General features: G+C 36.8%; 2 protein-coding genes across 5 annotated transcripts in view; one reads left to right on the forward strand and one right to left on the reverse strand.

Moving 5' to 3' along the window:
* Nucleotides 1–14062, reverse strand: part of CUNH18orf54 (chromosome unknown C18orf54 homolog) — a 39100-nt gene extending 25038 nt beyond the window's left edge. For 3 of the 4 annotated variants that reach the window (XR_013486161.1, XR_013486160.1, XM_020994211.2), the window contains exons 1-5: nt 11244–12565; nt 9435–10193; nt 8979–9129; nt 5637–5739; nt 3947–4078 (exon numbers count right to left, since the gene is read on the reverse strand). Coding sequence is in view for 1 of the 4 variants with exons in the window: in XM_020994211.2 (XP_020849870.1) it covers nt 3947–4078; nt 5637–5739; nt 8979–9129; nt 9435–10193; nt 11244–11544 (1446 nt within the window). In the remaining 3 variants the exon portion in view is untranslated. Of the gene's footprint in view, nt 1–3946; nt 4079–5636; nt 5740–8978; nt 9130–9434; nt 10194–11243; nt 12566–12586 lie in introns of those variants that run through there. The other variant, XR_013486162.1, reaches the window with a different exon arrangement.
* Nucleotides 14063–14332: 270 nt separating this feature from the next.
* Nucleotides 14333–16997, forward strand: LOC144456542 (uncharacterized). The gene is made up of 4 exons (XM_078151762.1): nt 14333–14398; nt 15174–15739; nt 15857–15961; nt 16216–16997. The coding sequence occupies exons 1-4, from the start codon at nt 14333–14335 to the stop codon at nt 16253–16255; spliced, it is 777 nt and encodes a 258-aa protein (XP_078007888.1). The 3' UTR covers nt 16256–16997.
* The last annotated feature ends 3073 nt before the right edge of the window (nt 16998–20070 follow it).

Genomic DNA, 20070 nt, shown 5'->3' on the forward strand with positions numbered 1-20070 from the left:
AGAGGGAGTATTCCATAGGTATTAATGGCTCTAGAAAATTAGAAGGTCCAAATAAGGAAAATAAAAGTAATTTATCTTTGTGCAGAAACTAGACATTGCTCTTGTTTTTTAAGCACTGTGTCCTAAAGACAGAGAATGGTTAATGGATTTAGTAATAGCAAGAATAAAAGGAGTAATATTCACAGGGGCTGGAGAGGAGGGCCATCAATAACAGGCAAGCATTACTGTCTCCAACCTAGAGATTGGACTGGAAAATGGAAGTCTGTTGAAATCAATACTATAAGAGAAGAGAATTGGAAGGAGAGTATAAGAACTGGGAATCCTTACTGGTGATAAGAAAGTGTCAGGCTTAGCCAATTACTACCATCACTACTTCCTTCCATCCCACTTTCACCAGCATGATTTTCTACACAAAGGGACTGGAGAGTTGAATGAGCTTTTATTACCAAGGAACTTGGACAGCTGCAGAAGTTTAAATAATCTCACTGGCCAATGTAACAATGGTTGCTGAGAGTGTGGTCTGAAGAAGCCAATTCAGTGGGTTTTTTTTTTTTATCAGACTGGGGAACTTAAGAGAGGATTGGCTTTTGCACCATTAAAATCAGTTAGAAGCCCAAGATGGGGACCATCCTTTGTCTCCTTTGAGGTAGCTAAATGTAGCCAGTTCCCCAGGGGGACTCTCAGGGAGGAGATATCTTGGGTGGTGGACTGGAGAACAGTTAGAGGAGGGTGGTACAAGGCGCATCTCAGTATACTTCCTGGCAAAGGGTCAGGCTACATACAAAAGCTCTTAGCTACCCTTACTGAAGACCTGTAAGGAGAACTGGTGACTGTGTCAGAAGTATATTCACCTGCACTGTGGCCATGATATCCCAGGTACTAACTGTAATCACTTTACATAGGAATACTGAAAGAGGCTGTCTACCTAAACAAAAACTGTATTCTTGGGGCAGCTAGGTGGTTCAGTGCATAAAGCGATGGCCCTGGAGTCAGGAGGACCTGAGTTCAAATTCAGCCTTCGACGCATAATGCTCACTAGCTGTGTGACTGGGCAAGTCACTTAACCCCAGTTGCCTCGCCAAAAAACAAACAAAAAAACCCCCCTGTATTCTTGAAGTATATCCTTTCCATGCCACAGCTAAATAAATCTTTTCTTAAGGAAAACGAAATAAATCTATCTGTGTGTATTCAGAAACTAGACACTTGCTTTTTAAGCACTATGGGCTAAAGGCAGAGAATGGCTAATAGATTTATTAGTAATATTAAAAATAAAGGAGTAATACTGACAGGGTTAGAGGTGAGGGCCATCAGTGGCAAGAAGGAAGTATGGTACCCAAACCAGAGACTGGACTAGAAAATGGAATTCTATTGAAATCAGCACTATATGAGAAGAGAATAGTTACCATTTATTAAGAGCCTGCTATGTGCCAGGCACTGTGCTGAGGATACCAAAGAAAGGCAAAAAAAGTGTCTATTCTCAAGGAGCTCACAGTCTGACCAGAGGATTTGCAAATATCATAGTCTGAGGGAGCAAACAAAATGCTGATCCCTATACATAGGAAAGGATCATAGGCTGACAGCAATTGCTGGTCTCACAATGGACAATTCTCAATAAGGCAAGATCTGGATGAAAACTAAGTCATTACTATGGATTTTAATGCTACCAAAGGATAACTTTACAGAACTAGACAAATAACAACATTCATCTGGAGGGCCAATAAAGTCAAGAATTTCAAAGTCAATCATAAGAAATGCTATTGTATTAAAGGGGACACACCTATTATCATTAAATCTCAAAATAAAGAGTAATAATCACCGAAACTATTTCATATCAGTTAAACAGAAAATTAGATCAATGGAATAGACTGAATAAGAAATAGAGGCAAACATATTAATTAGCCTAATATTTGAAAATCCAAGAACTCAAATTACTTGGAGGAAGACAAATAACCTACTCTTTAGCAAAATACAAATTAAAAGAACTTTCAGTATTACCCCCACAACCTTCAAATTGATAATGATGACAAAGGATATAAATAATCAGTGTTGGAGCTAGAAAACAATCTAGAATTATTTGAGAAAAATTACTGAATTATACATATGTTCTGACCCATCAATCTTGCTATGGACATATACCTCAAGGAGGTTAATAACGGAAAGAAAAGTACCATACATATCAGGATGTTTACAGCAGCACTTTTTGTAGTAGCAAAAAACTGAAAATGAAATGCCTATAGATTACTATTTGTGTGACCCTGAGCAAGTCACTTAACCCTGTTTGCCTTAGTTTCCTCATCTGTAAAATGAGCTAGAGATGGAAGCAAACCACACCAGTCTCTTTGCCAAGAAAATCCCAAATGGGGTCATGAGGAGTCTGGTATGACTAAAAAATAACACAGTAGGTCTAGTTTTGCTTACTTCCTATATAGTCTGACTATAACTCCAGTACTTATAGAAGTACTGTGTTACTTCAGCTCCTTTTATCATGAATACATAGTTTTTAGAGATTCCAATCTTTTCAACATCTACAATTGGGTCCTGGGGAAATAAAAGATTTGCAGAGAGAATTAATATGCTGTGATTTACTCCTCTTATTGTCATTTTAAAACTGTTTTTGACATACAGGTGTTTTAATTTAAAACAACAACAAAGTGTCAACTAGTACTTATGACAGAAGGCAGATCTATAAAGAAGCCCAAGGTTACTGAATTTTAATAGCTGATTAGCTCAATTATTTCAAAGCATAAATTGGCAGCTAAAAAAGCAATGCAATTTTATACTATGATAAGAGAAATATTATTAAAGAGACATAAGTCTAAGAGGGTGGCATCACATAGTTAATGCTTGTTTACATTTTTTAAAAGACTGAGATAAAAAGGATCAGCCAGAAAATGTAAAAAAGATGGCTCAGTAATATAGTAAGAGTGAGAAATAATAGAGACTTCAAGGGCTATTTGAAGGACTATCATTTGAAACGGGCACTAGACTTCTTTTCCTTAGCCCCAGAAAGCAGAACTAGGAGTAATAACTAAAAATAGTTGAGGCAGATTTAAAATTGATATAAGGTAAAACTTCCTAATAATTAGAAACATCCAAAATTAGGGTAGGCTGCCCTAAGAGGTCTTTTAAACAGAGGCTGAATAACTAATTGAGGATGATACAATGGGGATTCTTGCTCAAATATGGACTGAGCTAGATGACTTCTTGGATTCCTTTTAACTCTGAAATTCTATGAAGATGAAGAGGTAGCAGGCTAACAGGAAACGGCTGTAGCAATCTCTTAGACATCTTAATACAATCCTTGGCTCGGGTACCAACTGCGGATGATCAGACTTAATATCATAAATCTGACTGTGTCCCAAACTATCAAAAATCCTATATAAATAGTCAACCATATCCCTCACATAATTATCATAACAGTCACAGCAATTTCACCCACCCTTCCAGATGTTAGGCTCTTTCAAGATGTAGATTACAAGCTGGGTCTTACATAGCTCTGTAGCTCTGGCAATAGATCCTGAACATTTGCAGTCTATTCTATGGGGTACCTTCTATTTATACCAACAGTATAAATATTGTTTTAAATATCAAGAAGTTAAAATCTAAAGCAAATATACCACAATTTTATAAAATTTTTGTTATACATTTCCATTTTTTAAAAAAGGCATAGTAAAATAAACTTAAAACTAGGTTACTTTTCACTTCTCACATTATTTCATTACATTCATTTTCTTATGGTCATATCTCCCTAATAAAAATATAAGCTCAATGAAGTTATGGACATGCATTATCTATTTATTTTTTCTAACAACTGACACATTGCTCTAAATAGGTCCTTAATAAATGTTTGTTAAGTTGAATTTACTGGATATAGGAATACAAACTAAGGGAAGATTTTTTAAAACAAGTTCATAGATCTTAAAAAAAAAGTCAAATATTTGCTTACTTGTTTAATCTCTTCATCTTGCTCAGCATATGTATACCGATTAAAACTTTCTTGCACTGCTTGAAGGTTAAACAACATTTGTTTCAGAGCTTCAACTGGACCATGATGTTTACCTCCAGAGAGCGTGCTTCTCTAAAACCAAAACATATGCTTGACCTTCCAAAGTCATATAGCATTAATTCAAAAAATTCACCTACTACTTTTATCATAGAATTTTAGAGCTGGACCAGGACTGCAAAAATCACCTTGTCCAACCCCCTTGTTTTACCATTATTTATTATCACTCACAATAACAGCATATACTTAAGTAATGCTTTACCATCATAAAAGTGCATATTACCTCACTGTCACAACCACCCCATCAGGTAGGTAGACAAAATATTTTTATTCCCATCTTAGAGATGAGGAAATGGAAGTCCAAAGACTTTGTTCAAGGTCACACTAGTTAGTGGCAGTCAGGACTAGAACATGGATTGTCTGACTTTCAAGTGGTCTATTATATCAATATGTCTGGATAAGACTTGTGTTAATAATATTTTAAAATTCATTCTCAATGCCCCCTAATAATACTCACACCCTGATTCTCACTGCCTTCACTAATTGCAAAAACAAGACAGCTTCAAAACAGGATTGCCTCTGCAATCCAATGTTTTATAAATTCCTTTTAAAAGTCTGTGATAATGATCAAGTCATCATTTTCTAACCTCCAATGGAAGTGCTAACTACTCTAAATAGCTAACTCTGTCAACAAAGTGTCATATAGGGCCAATAGAAATGAAAAAGCAAGAATGACTTAGCAACCCCTTTTCTCTGGTAGTCAGAACGTAGGTAGACACTGAAAAACTGTCCCTTTAGCTTTTAATAAATTGAGGAGGTACACAAAGTAAGGAACAGAAACACTGAGTCATTCCTTACCTTCACAAAAATTGTTTTAGGGTGGGAAAAACATCATCAACAAACACTTATTGTGCATCTACTATTGCACTTTGAGCATAATTCTACTAAGGTTAATGGAATGATTTTTAACAATTTCTGAGAAAACTATCAAGAGGAGGGCATCAATGTAAACCTCCTTAAACAGTTTTGAGACACAAATCTCTAAATAGTCATTTTTAATTTGAATATTAATCATAATGTGTCAAGAAATGTGACTTCAATGTATATTTGCAATGACTAGCATAGTAGTTTCATTGTCACATTGATCAAAGCTGAATTTTCATGTTCTATATATAATTTTTGTTATATACTTCGTTTCTCATATAACAACTGTGTACAATGTTTATAACCACTTCATATGGCTGGTGCACAATTTATGATTTGAAATTATTATAAAGGTTTAAAAATGTGTCAGTAACATCTATGATTAATATGATGCCAAATCCTTGGTCAGAAACATAATATCCCAACGATAACACTGTGACAATAAGAAAATAAAATTCACTTTACCAAGATTCACTACCTAACACTGTTTCCAGGAATTCAGCAAAAAAAATGAGTCTGTTAGTACACTTAAAATCACAGTTCTTATACATTTTATAGTATCTTAAACAATTCTATTAGTTAAGTTGGGATAAGTTTTGCTCACTTTTAAAATAACTTAATTGATGACTCAAGAGAAACTCATCCCAAACAAAAAAATTAATATTGTCACAAACCCCTTTCAAGTCAATAAAAATTCAGCTTTACTTACAGGATTACCCTTATTTAAACAATCCTCAAGGAACTCATGAACACGTTTCACTTTTACGATTTGTTGAGGTCTTTCACCACAATCCACAGGCACAGGTGATTTGCTAGACAGAAATACAGGGTAAACAAGTATATTACCATCTAGGAGTATAATTTTAGTAGCCACAAATTATGGTAAAGCCTTACTAATCTCAAACTAGAAACAATGATATAAAATACTGAAAAAATATAATTTAGGAAAGGCCATTTTAAGAAGAAACACAGTTTTATTATTTCTAAACATAGATGGTAGTTTAAATTAAGTTGACAAATCTTTGTGGACATTCTAACTGGGTAAATGGATATATCTAATGATCTTTTAAACAGTACTTCAGAAATCGAGTTGCACAATTAGCACGCAATATGAAGATGGAGCTGCCTTAAGCAAAGTAACCTTGTTTGCCTCTGTTCACCTATCAAAAAATCCAAAAGAGTGCAGTCTGAATTGATAAGTACATGTCACCGAAGACGTTTTCAAAAGCTCAGTGAATATGGAATGGGGTTGGACAATTGTAAGGGAAAGAAGAATGATGTGCTTCTTTCACATAATTTTAAAAAACCTTACAGCTTTCAAATTCTCAAGGTATAAACATATAAAAACAATTTCATCATTTTAGTGTCACATTGTTCGTGTAAACAAAAATGGGAAAAGAAACACAAAAGAATTTAAGTCAAAATTCTAAAGAGCATCTAAAACATCTAAAATCTGGTAATTTGATATTTTTTACATTATACTGGTAGGCAATATAGTTTAATTTTAGATGTTAATAACAAATCTGTTAGACACAAACAGACCCTTCCCTGTACCAGCCCCCAAAGTGTATTCACATCTTATAGCCCAACAGGTTAATTTCCCAAATATATTTTCCCAGAGTACCTCACAATCCCAGGCAAATTTCCTTGTTCCACATGAAAGCTGTCCTTTTCATAAAATTCCACAGCCAACAGCGACTTTAAAAGGCAACTGTATTCAACCTCCTGCTTTCACATACTTCAATTACTAATCATCCCCTCATAGCCTGTTTTCAAGACAATCATTCCATATTTCTTTAGCCTTTCTTTATTTTTAAAATCAAACTGGTATTTATGGAGTAACTACTAAATACTTAGAACTATACTAGGCCATGAATTAACCCTACTGCCAGAGGGATTGGCCTACTTTCTATTCCTGCTCTCTCCCTGGAAACAGTTCTCGAACTTTCCCCCTCCAATATTTGAGTACACTGTTTCCACTTTCCAGAATGCCCATCTCCCTCCTTCAAGGCCTAGTTCAAATCTCACCTTCATAAAGCTTTCCCTTACCCCAACCAATAATAATTTCCCTTCTATGCATTCTCACATCATGTATTATCCATACTATTTATTCATTTTCTTTTTATGTGTAATGTTTTCCTTTAAATTGCAAAATCCTTGATGGCAACAAGTTTACATCCCGCACAGCACCTAGCACAGTTCTTGCACATAGATGCACAAAAAATTGATACTAACCAAAAGGCAATCACATTCTGTTTTAGGTGTTCTTAACCTAGGATCCATGAACTTATTTTTTAAAATTATTTTGATAAATGTATTTTAATATAATTGATTACCTTTGTAATCCTATGTATTTTATTTTATATATCTAAAAACATTGTCCTGAGGAGTCCATATGCTTTATCAGACTGATAGTCCATGACACAAAATAGGTTACAAACCTGTTCTATTCGGAGAAGATAAACACAGTGGAGAACTAAGTGAGGGTCAGCAGCCCTGCTGGGAAAAGCAAATGCACATACAACATCCTTTTCTATTCAGATTAACAATGGTTTCTTCCTTCTCTATTTCCTTCATTCTTATTATTTATACCTTATGGAGAATAGGAGAATATATAACAGAGTTGTATAATATAAGTTCCAAGTCCACAACAAAGGAAATAAAGAGAAAGTTACAGAATCACAGATCAGAGCTAGAAGAGCTCTTTCTGCATTTATGATTGTTTCTCCACTTAAAGTTTCTTTTATTGAAGTCATCAAGCTTGGCCTTTACAATGAGGGCCTCTTTCCTCCAAAATTATTAATTGTTATTAATAAGTCCTATTACTCTTTATACCTACTGCAATCTCTTCATGCCCCTGATAATACATGAAATATCACATAAAGGCATCTATAAAATAAATACTCTTTGACTACTCCTTCAAAATAAGAAAGAATGAGGAGCAGCTAAGTGGGGCACTGGATAGAGCACTGGCTCTGAAGTCAGGAGGACCTGAGTTCAAATCTGGCCTCAGACCCAGACACTTGACACTTACTAGCTATGTGACCATGGGCAAATCACTTAACCCTAATTGCTAAAATACATATATATATATATACATACATATGCATATACATATATATATATACACACACATAGATATATATATACACATATATATACATAGATATATATATACATATAGATATATAGATATATGAAAGAATGAGCTTATTTTTGTACCTTTTGGAATAAAGAGGGGGAAAAGTAGAAATTATATGTTATATGGAGTTATAAGACATTACATCATCTTGTGGTGTAAATAAGAATCACAATTTAAAATACATAAGACCTAGTGCTAAAGGTATACAGTTACCATTTTTGTGTTTTATATCAGGGTGTCCTAAAAATCTTAGACTTCTTGGTCATTCTGCATAAAGTTCTTTTATCTGAAAAACCATTCCCAAGGCAAATTTCCTTAAATGTAAATCTGATCTCATGACTTCTCTATTCATTCCAGTAACTTACTGCCTCTCTGATAAAATTTAAATTCCTCTTTAGCTTTTAAAGCCCTTCACAACCTTGCTCCACTGTATTTTTCCAACCTTACTCCCTCTCTGATATCCAGTCAAAATGGCTTTTTCTCTAGTTCAACAACATATTCCATTCCCCAGTTTCCATGCGTTTGCACCAAGATGCCATGTCCCACACCTGGAATGTACTCTTTACTTCTGCCTCATAGAGGCCATCTTTTCCTTTAAGATGGAGCCTAGGCCCTATCCTCTGGATGAAGGCTTTATTGATTCCTTGACTGTTAGTGTCCTCCCTCTCAAACTAACTTGTATTTAACTATTTTATATAAGTATCTACTAATTTTATATTTATGCTGTGTATCTATATCTATACTTGTCTCCCCCATGAAAAGGTCACTGTGAATATAGACAGTATTCAGTTTTTCTGCTTGTCTCCCCAGGGCCGGGCATATGGTAAGTGCTTAATAAAAACTGGTGAATTAATTTCTATTTTTTCCCATCTCAATAACACATTCCAATAGTCATTATTGCTTACTCACAAAGTAACCGGAATATTTTCCCATGATCTTTCTGCTTCTAGTTTATCTAGTGAACAGGGACTGACATCATTTTTCATGGTACTTGATAATCCTTCAGAAGAATGCTCTAGAGTTCTTTTGGCCTTCAGGATAAGCAATTCAATTTTGTCATCTATTTTTTTTGAAAAATAAAATTAGATATTTAAGAAAAGTGAAAATACAGTATTGTTACTCCAGAAAGATAAAATATGACTCAGATCACAGACACACAATTTGAAATGTGTATAAGCAGTAATAATTTTTTTTAAAAGAACAAGTAATGTTAAAATGACATTTTAGAGAAACAAAAACAAAAAAAATGCATTCAAAAGAATATGTAAACTGAATTCCATAAAGGGTTAAATATAAAAGTTCCTACGTGTTATTAGCTTGTTTCTCAGTTTTTATAGCAAAATTGTAAAAAAAGAGAAGAGTTACCACTGAATGGCTTTTTGGATTGCCCTGAGAAAGGCATACTCTCACACTGAAACTGACCAAGTTCACAACTGTGTTTACAATTAACTAATACTTTGTCACTCCTGGAGTCTGAAATGCTACAGTGTTTAAGTGAATGTTCATAACAATCCAATTTAGGATCAAACTGAGTTTTCCTTTTCTCCACATAATTGTGTTGTTCTTTTTTTTGCATCTGAGAACTACTTTGACTGGATGAATCAGGTAACAGATCTTGATCGTGTAGCCAAAGTGGATAACTGTAATCAGGAATACTAGTTATCCCTGACACGTCAAGGTCAGACTTCTGGCTAGTAAGCCATCTTGGGTAATTTTTTCTAGTACGATGCTTTGAATTTTCTTTGGGAGAAGGCATCCCTGAAGAATATTCTGATGATGCAGAAACATATTTGCAATGTTTATTTGAAGTATTTTTTATCACACCACAATGTTTTTCATTGGTATCTGGGAATAGAACAGGAGTAAACAGGTCCTTATTTCCCACAGAATTGTAAGGATCTGGAAAACTGGGATTCCTTTCATTTTCTGATGAAGTTTTTTTAAGAAATTTTCTGTCCTGTTTGCTATTTTGATGTAGTGATCCAGTATAAGTATAGGTAGGCAGTGATCCATCTGGTGGAAAATGTACTAGATCATCAGTTGTTAGGCTAATAGAGTCTATGTCACCAATCATTTGGTTTCTACAAGATGACTTTGATCTTTTGTAGTCGAAGTCTTGAAAACCTAAAAAAAAAACCATATTGCATATTTGTGCTTATCCTTATGTTTCATATGTAAATATAATTATAAAACTAGTTATGATTTTTAAAAAAACACCTTGGTTTTTTTTTTCCCTTCTCTCCTCCCCAAAAACACTTTACAAGTAAAAATAAAGTTATCCATGGTTCACAATGACATTTCACTTCATTGTTTTTGTGGGCCATAGGTCACTGTCATTCTCTTGCCTGGTATGTTTCCTTGTTTTGCTTATTCCAGTTATACTCTATTTTCTTTTTCTCTTCCTTAGGTTTTTTCTGTTTCTGGTTATTCTACCAGGCCTTTTTCTTTCACTCTCTGCCTTAAAGCCTCCCAGTCTTTAAATGCCCTCTTCCAGTCCCCTGTCTATGTCAAATGAAGAAAAGAACCTTTGATTTTTCTGGAAGAGAAAGATGGATCAGGCCAAGGATTTGGGAGAGCAATATAATTTTAATACCACCAAAACACTATCCTGAATTGAACACTTAATTTTTATCTTATCAAAACTGGTGTGGGATGAGGGAAAAAAAGCAAAGAATCAAAGAACTATTGAATTAGAAAGGAATCAGAGATCACGTAATCCAAATTATGTTTTAATAGATGAGGAAATCAGGACCAAAGAAGGTAGGTTAAATGACTTGCTCAAGGTTGTTACTAGTGACCAGGCCAACAACAAAATCCATTTCTAGTTCAGAATTCCTTCCTGTACACAGAAGGAAGGTAATCAAATATAAGACTTACTCCCTTAAATTACCCAATGCATTTTATCCTATAGCTTCTTCTTTCCACTATCAATGAAAAGAATCATAGAAATGTCAAAACTCAAAAAGTTATTAGAATCACAGTACAATGTGCTCAAAAAGAATCTACAACTGAAAAAGCTTGGGAACCAAAAAATTACATAATGATAAAATGCAAGATCAGGTTTTGTAAAATAATTCTTATCTAGCCTCCCCACAAAAACTAATCTTCTAAAAATACAATGCATAAAATTATTATACATAGCTAAAAACATAGCAAAGTATAATGCAAGCATACCACTTGGGGATTTAGAAAGAAATCTGGAGAAGTCGGAATTCGGACCAAGGCTAAACTTTCTAATACTTTTATCATGAGACAGACAATTTAGCTCAAAATCATCAATGTAGGCCTGTAATGCCTGAGAAGCAGAGTTGTAAAGCTTGTCTTTATATTTTATAGAGCCACCGGAGTTAGAGGAATTACTGCTGTTCAAGCTGCAACTTGCTAGAAGAGAAGATACTGTAGATATAGGAGAATAAACACTGTATTTTTTAATTGGTTTTGCCATGGTTTTCTCAAAATGGGCTCTTATTTCCATTCATCTTTAAAACAAAAACAGCAAACACATAAAAAAGGTACATGAGATTTGAGTTCAAATGATACAAGTAGTTACACTAATATAAACTAAAAATACGTTATTATTCCTTTAAAGCAGGAGTTCTTAATCTTTTTTTGTGTCACTGATCCTTTTAGCATTCTGGTGAAGCCAACAAACCTATTCTCAGAATGTTTTTAAATGGATAAAATAAAATACAAAGGAAATTATTACTGAAATAGTTATCAGCATAGTAAAAAGACAAGTTGATAGACCCCAAGGTAACAACCCTTACCTTTAAGGATGAAACTGCTGTCCTTACTAAGATACTCTCTCAAGTCTTATTATATAATATCCCAAAAGACTTTTAGGATACACCATATAGTAGCTACTCAATAAATGTTTGTTAACTTGATTGGTAGGGATAACAGTAAACATTTTAGAAAGGTAACCAAGAATATAAGGCATATTTAATGATGAATAATAAACAGTTTTGATATATTTATGTTATGTTATTAAATTATTAGAACTTGAATCTTTAGTTATCTTCATATAGTATATTAAAACCTAGCCACCATCCAGTGTTATGCTGTAGATCTCAATACTCATCAGGCAAGGATGGAGAAAAGGCCAGTTAGGAAGTAAGAATTACGGTGAAAGCAAAGAGGACCAGGTAAATTTGGGTAGAGAGTGGGTTGAACTAACAAGAGCCAAAATAGGAGCCCAAGGCAGATGGGGTGAGGAAAGTCTCCCATATATCTGCTACTTTTTTATACAGTACACAAGTGACAGTGGTTTCTCATAACCAGTATAGCAACAAGAAAAGATCAGAAAATTGGGCCAAGGTTTCTGGCCTGTCTTATGGCACCAGTATTCTTGCCAAAGGATCAAACCTTATGCCTGAATACAATATGACCAGAATTAGATGCCTATCTGTTACAGTACTACTCTCAGTCTAAAAGGTTTAAAGCCTTTATTAATGTATGCTGAAAAATCACATTAATTTGATTCAACACATAAAAGGAGAATACCAGCTAGTACTCACTTTTTAAAGGTCCTACAAAATACAAGCGGATGCTCTGTTGTGTTTTCATAGTCATGCATTCTATGACATCATAACAGAAAGTATTCCCTACTAGCAATATTTTCTAACCTTTAAACATTCCTCTAGAGAATAAAAATGGAACTGAGAAGGGAAAAGGGGGAAAGGAAGACATTTAAATGAGGGTGGGGGAGAAAACAATAATCAGAATACCTACTTGCCACACAATCATAAAAACCTGATTTCAAATAATCTGAGGTAACATACTTGCTGTGTGACTTAAGCAAGTCACTTAACCTTCCTGCCCCAGGCAACTCTAACAACAGAAGTCACAGTTGCTGATCTATCTGCACAGGTAAATGGAATTCCCTACACTGGCATGAAATCAGTTTTTACCTGGGAAAAAAATTGAATTGGTGGTATGAAAGTTCTAAAATCTTTCTTTCATAGATTTTCATAGCAGTCGAAGTCTATTTTGAAAGTCTTTTAATTTTTACAGATTGCTAGGCTTCAACATATATATTCACCTTCATTTTTATAGAGTATGATACTGAGGTCAAAAAGCTTGTCCAAGATCACATAATTTGTTAAAGGCCAAGCAGGCTGTGGAATCCAGGTCTCCTTCCAATATTGACCAACCCCAGTGTTACAGAAGAAGTGATAAAAATAGTTTAAAGTTTCCATTTCCCTAGGTTTTATTAGTGGACCTTAAAAGGAAAGGAATAAGGCGAGAGAATGCCAGGATCAACACAGTCATTTACTCTGCAGAGAGTTGAAGCAAGTCAGGTACAGAAACAGAAATATTGTTATATTATCCCTTACGCTAGTGGTTTTCTTTACGATGACCAATTGCCATTGTTTAAAATTTCTTTCATGTGCATATATATCACCATCTGTTGTTTTTTTTTAACTTAAAGAATTATAAAATATATGCTGCATATTTGTGGAAACCATACCATTAAATAGTTAATTGCCTTTTCCATAAAACTAACTAGCCATGAATAGTAATTTTTAAAAATAACCTTGTTTCTTTCTAGTTATCAGTCAGTAAACAAACATTTGTTAAGCTCTCACTATGTGCCAGGAACTGGCAATTAAAAGATGTGGTCCTAGCCTTCAAGGAGCTCCCATTAGGAGACAACATGAAATCGATTGTCTACATACAAAACATATACAGAGTGGATGGAAGGTAATCTCAGAAGGCACTAGCAACGAGCCTATTTCCTTTATCTTTCATAGGTATCCATTGCTCCAACTTTTTTCAGTGCTCATATTAATACTGATGTTGCCTACTTCCCTTCAAGTAAGTTTCAGTATTTCAGAAATAAACTGATTTAACTCTTTTCCACTACTAAAATGAAGAGATGATCCCTATCAACCTTACAGAACTAACAGTGCTTTGTGGTACCTCAGAAAAAAATGAAGTTATTCTTATTCTATTTATAACATAATAATAATAAACAAATATGCTGTACAAAATGCAAAGGAATTTAATTTTTAGCATTTACATCCACTTGTAGTGTTGTGAAATTAAATTTTATTTCCCTGTATTAATCACTTATCAGCTAAAATGTTTCTTATAAACCTAATTTTATATGAAACTATATTAATAATCATTTACTTTTTATTAAAAATGTCCCAAGTTCTATGACTGGATAACATGGGAAAAAGCAAAATGTGGCTGCCTTAAAGACAAAGGTTATGACTATGACTGGCAACTAATGTGGCAGGGACCAAGGAAAGGATAGGATGGATGTAAACTCTTCCTTCAATTTTTCTATGTCTTCTACAAGCACAGAGCTAAAGGAGGACGAGGTAAGCTACATTATAAGTTACTGACCTCCTGATTCCCAGCATACTCTCCTACTGATACACAAACTTGAATTTACCTGTTTCTCAAAATGCTGCTTCCATATCCCAGGGTTGCAATTGAGAAGCATCATCAAATGGTGTTTTGTGGGGTCTGAACTAGGCAGAGAGCTCACCAGACATCAAAGAACTTACCTAAAACAATTCAATTTTATTTAGTAGTCGATGAACAGACCACCCTATGACACGCAAATGACCCAGGAATGAAATAAAAACAGGGTTTCAGGTACTCCTTCACAGTTTGGTTTCAGAAAATCATTTTTGATGGAATTACTCTTTTCAGAAAGTGCAAATATGTGGAGATGCTCACTATTATTACTTTATTGATAACCATCAATATTGATTTAAATGTAAAATGATTTCTAGAGAAATTTCCATTAACTCTGACAACAAGGAAAGCTGAGTATTAAACAACACGGACAAACACAATCCTCTATTTGGACAATACTAATTTGTCCTTCCCAGTTTTTTCCTTAACTCCAGATCATCCTCAAGACTCACAATTACTACCCTTCCACTTTCCCCTCCTTTTCAGGGCCTTGGATAACTAATCTCCTCTCTTCCTGGTATGAACTCCTGGCGCAAAACTTGTTAAATATATTTCCTTTCATTTATTAAGCTTCTGTATGTGCACAGCTCTTGGACGAACTGATAAGTCAGGAGTCTTTCTCTACAATCTCACTTAAGTCCTTCTTCATCAACAGAACCCTCCCCGACCAAGCTCCACCCGGACTCGTGGGATGCAAAGTTCCCAGAAAGTGCACCTCCCCCTCCAGCCCCCCGGGGCGCACCTCCTCCAGGCATCCTTTCTTGCCCCGCTGTTCTGCCACCTGCGAATGGTGCCTTCCCAGCCCGCCCGCCCCTGGGCGTGTCTCTCGGACCCGCCCCCTCCCCATCCTCCTCCCCCCGGAGCCCAGAGGGGCCTCAGTCGCCCAGCCCCCAGGAGCCCCGCGAGCTGTGGCCTCAGGCGACGGTCCTCGCCCGCTCGCCCTCCCGGTCGCTCCCAGTCCCCCGGCCACAGGACTACACAAACGGGACCCACTTCCGTGACACCGGGCCGATGCTCGTTGCATCCACAAGTCCAGGGCGGGAGCGACGCATGGCCCCAGCGATGGCCCCTGGCCTAGGCTCTCGCAGCCCCGTCACAGCGGAGGGCGGCGCGTCGCCCGCCCTTTCTTTCAAACCGACTTCTAGTTGGAGTTCAGGCTGCACGCATGCGCGGCATTCGTTCGCCTTGGGGGGCGAGAGGGTGGGAGGCTTGGACCGAGGAGATGTGGGGTATCGGAGGTATGTTGGGCGCGGCGCCTTCTGGGAGTTGTAGTTTTATTCCCCAACCCCCCCCCCCACTTCATCCTTCTTGCACTGGACCACTACAACCTGCTCTGCCCTCCTCTCCACCTCCAGTTCATCCTCTGCTTTCTTCCATCACCGCGGCTCCTCATCCAGCTCGGGCTGGAGACAGGCCCTTCCTTCTTCTGCCCGATCTCAGAGTCTGTGTGAAGGGAAGAGGTGAGCCAGGGGGACTCTAGGGTTCTATAGCTGCTGCTGTTGCTGCCGGGAGAGACCCCGCCCTGCAGCCCCAGTTCCTCCAGGTGAGCCTCAGTTTCCTCCTTTCTCAGTCTCCCTCCCAGAAAAAGAACCCCTCAATAAATGGAGACACCCCCACTTGGTCTCACTGACCTCCCCTTCTGTGGGATATCCAGAGATACCCAACACCCCTCCCCATCTTCTCCCTCCTCCCCACTCACCCCACCCTTTCCTAGGCATCAAGCTCTCCGGCCTGAATCTTGCCTGACAAGGTAGAGCCAGCACTGAAGGAGAGTGGTTGGTGCTGGATTTTCCATAAACGCCTTCGAGAAGCTGACTCCCAGAGAAGGATGACAATACCCCAAGTTCAGATTGGAGTCACAGGCATGTCAGAAGAGGGATTGTGTCAAATGTTTATTCAAAAACAAAAACTCTGCATTTAAAAAAAAATGTCTGCATGTTAAAGAGGGTGGGGGAGAGATGCCTAATTTTAAATGGTGTTGATATTAAAAAGGAGATGCTCTTTTTAAGCTTTTTCCAGTCATTAAATGTGGAAAGATTACCCTTAATTTCTGACAAATATGGGTTAATTTCAGCTGATCTGACATACATACCACCAGGTAAAACATAATTTAGTTTTGCCCCTTCTGTCCTCTGACTTGTAATAGAATCAAATAGCTTTGATTCAAAAACAATTTTTTTATCCTTTTATTCTCTAATTTTCTTTTTGGCAGATCTTTAAAGTCTAAAGCTATAAAATACCTCTTAATCTGGTGATTTCTAGATCATTATTCAAGATCTATATCTGTATATGCATATACATTCTACTAGATATCTATTGGATATATATGTATATAGATATATCTATGCATACATATAGAGATAGACCTATACACACACACACACACACACACACACACACACACACACACACACTAAGACAAACACAAGCCAATATTCAAAGAACAAAGGTTGTCAAATAGGTGAAAATATAAAATAAATGATGTGATTTTGAGAAGCTTATTTTGTTTTAACTTCAAATCAAATAACTTTTAAAGATTGTATTAAGCGTTTTATTGTTTAAATAAGGATTTCCCCAAAAATCTTTCCTGTAAATAGGATTTAAAAATTTTCCCATATACTATGTTTTTAGAATTCTTGATAAGATAGCTCGTCATTTAATTTTGTAATCAGAAGAACTGCCATATTTCACCCTTCCTATATCCTTACTCCTGTTGAGGCCTTCCTTCCTTCCTTCCTTCCTTCCTTCCTTCCTTCCTTCCTTCCTTCCTTCCTTCCTTCCTTCCTTCCTTTCCTTCCTTCCTTCTGTACTCCCTCTCTCTTTTCCCTCTTTCCTCTTCTTCCTCTCCCTCTGTCCACATGGGGAATCATACCCTTAACTGTGGATGCTCTGCCCAAAGGGATATAAATTTTGATCACTGAAACCTCTTAAGATATCTTGGGGTTCATGGCTATTTATTTCTCTCTCTTATTTATTCTGTTATTTAAAAAAAAGCTGGGACAATTAACTCTTTTGTCCCATGTAGTTTCATTTATGATTTCTTGAAATACTGCACTGGAAAATCAGGCTCTGATAAAACCTCTATGGAGCTCCTTGACCATGCCTTATTCCCAAATCACTCTGGCTCTCAGTGATTGGCCAACAGTAGGTCCCAGCCCAAATTCACTTGGTCATTGTTTGGGTTCCAATGGCTCAGAGTAAGTGTAAATAGCAATTCTTTCTGTTCTAGCCAGAAACCCTGAGGATCATCCTCTCCCAGCTTGATTATTTTTAAGTAGGCAAACTAGGCCATCTTTTGCCTCATTTCTTACCTATCCCTAAATCACTTAAATGGGTCTTGCCTCAGATAAACTGAGAGCTGGGAAAGACCTTAGCTTAAAAAGGCCAAGGACTCCCACTGCACCTGGGGTCATTTCCAGTTGCCCTGATTTATGTCTTGCCACTGGACTCAGATGACCTTGGAGAAGAGAGTGAGGCTGATGACTTTGCACAGCTCTGCCTCCCTTAAATCCAACTCACTTGCAAGCCCAGACATCACTCTCCTGGTGTCATTGGTCCTCTTCCAGAGGAAGGACAAACAGGGACAACAAGTGTCAACAAAGCCTCATTGTAAATGTATGTAAATGACCCCCAACTCCAACTAGGGTTTAAGTTGTAAATAATGGAATATGTTCCTTTATTTTAGAAGAACAATACAAAATAAATTATCAAAAATACTAACAAAATTCATCAAAATATATTTATTTTTAGAGAAATATGTAAAATCTATAGGGATTCATAATTCATATCCTCAATGGCCACTGGAAATTTGATAAAGCAAACATTTATTAAACACCTACTATATGCAAAGCACTATGACAGGTTAACTGGAAGTGGAAAGAGTTTAGATAATACGTGATCTCCTAAGTCATGAAGCCTTCATTTTGGCAGAGAGATAAGAAACAAATGCAGACAAGCATAACATATAACAATGTAACATGATACGTACATCAGAGAAGTACAAAACAAACTGTTAGTGAAGTCGAAAAGGAAAAATAAAAGGGTTCTTAGCAAAGGGTATGAAGACATTTGAATTGGGCTTTACAGGTCAGGTAGGAAATTCAACAGGCAAAGAAGGACATTCCAAACATAGGGAATGGTACAAGCTAAGATATGCAGTCATGAGAGCTCAGGGATTGATTGAGAGACAGAGGATTGTACCAGGTGGCTGCAGTAACACAGAATATAATACTATAAGATAAGGTTGGAAAGATAGGGTGACAACAGAGCACCTTGTGTACCTTGAGCATCATGCAAAGGAACTTAAATCTTGTAGACAACAGAGAGCCTCTGAAGCTTTTTAAGCAGAGACCTAATGTGATGTAGGCAAAAGAAAAATTCTTCTGGCACTGATGGAGGTTGGCTTTGAGACAGCAGAAAGTAGAGGAAGAAGACCAGTTGGGATTTTGCAATAGGCTGGGTCAGGGGTGGGGAACCTGTGTTCTAGATCTTTGGGTGCAGCCTTTTGACTGAGTCCGAGTTTTACAGAACAAATGGGATTTGTTCTGTGAAGTGTGAATTCAGTCAAAGGGCCACACTTGAGGACCTCAAGGGCCACATGTGGCCTCGAAGTTTCCCCCCCCTCCTCCCCCCGGCTCTGGACAAATAGATGGTACTGAGGCTTTGTACTGCAGGGGTCAGAGTGAGGATCATGATGAAGGAAGAGATGCTAAAAGTGTTTCAGAGATGGAATAAAAAAGACTTGGTAACTGATTGGCTTTAAATGGTGGGCAAGAGGGAAGAGTCAAATATAACCCCAAAGTAATGAACCCTGGAGACAAGGGTGTTCACATTTTGCCACAGACAGTGAAGTCAGAACTGGTAACAGTTCTTGAGGAACATATTTAAATGCATTGCATTTGAGGAATAGGTGGGACATCTAGGTTAAGATGTACTGTAGAGATAGAAGGGTATAAGTCAAAGGAAGACCTTTTTCTTTTCTTCCTTTTTTCTTTCTAGAATTGGGGAGAGGGGAGTATGTTTGTAAGCAAGTGGGAATTATCCATTCGAAAAATAGATCGTAGATGTATGATAGAGAAAGAATGATGATTGGAACAATCTTGAAGAAATCAGAAGAGAATAAATAGAATGAGGGCAGAGGTAGAGGGATCCTACCTCCTCTGTGAGTGGAGAGGAGGAAGAATGAGTGGATGATGGATGCAGTTGAGAAGGTTAGAGAAATTGAGAAGGGAAACTAGATTATACTCTTCCAAGTGGGAGGGTCACATAGAGTTAAAGGTGGTGGGGTATTTGGGAGCGAGAAGAGAAAAGAAAATGTTTAAAGTAGTTGCTGTGAGGAATGATATAAGAATGAGATTGTTGAGCAGAAGCAAGGCACCAATCAAGGTTATATACCATGAATTTGTAATGGGCAAAATCAGATCAATTTCAGGACTTTCTCCAGTGACACTCAGGAGCCCAAGAGTAAGAACAAGGGAATCAGATAGTGAGTGTTATATAGGGGTGAGGATTTGAAGGCCAGGAAAGGAGAAAGGTCTGAGGCAAAGGTAGTAGCTAGAAGATTAATTGA

This window comes from Phascolarctos cinereus, unplaced genomic scaffold (assembly GCF_003287225.1).
Source record: "Phascolarctos cinereus isolate Bilbo 61053 unplaced genomic scaffold, phaCin_HiC Scaffold_4;HRSCAF=312, whole genome shotgun sequence".
In the NCBI taxonomy this organism is placed as follows: Eukaryota; Metazoa; Chordata; class Mammalia; order Diprotodontia; family Phascolarctidae; genus Phascolarctos; species Phascolarctos cinereus.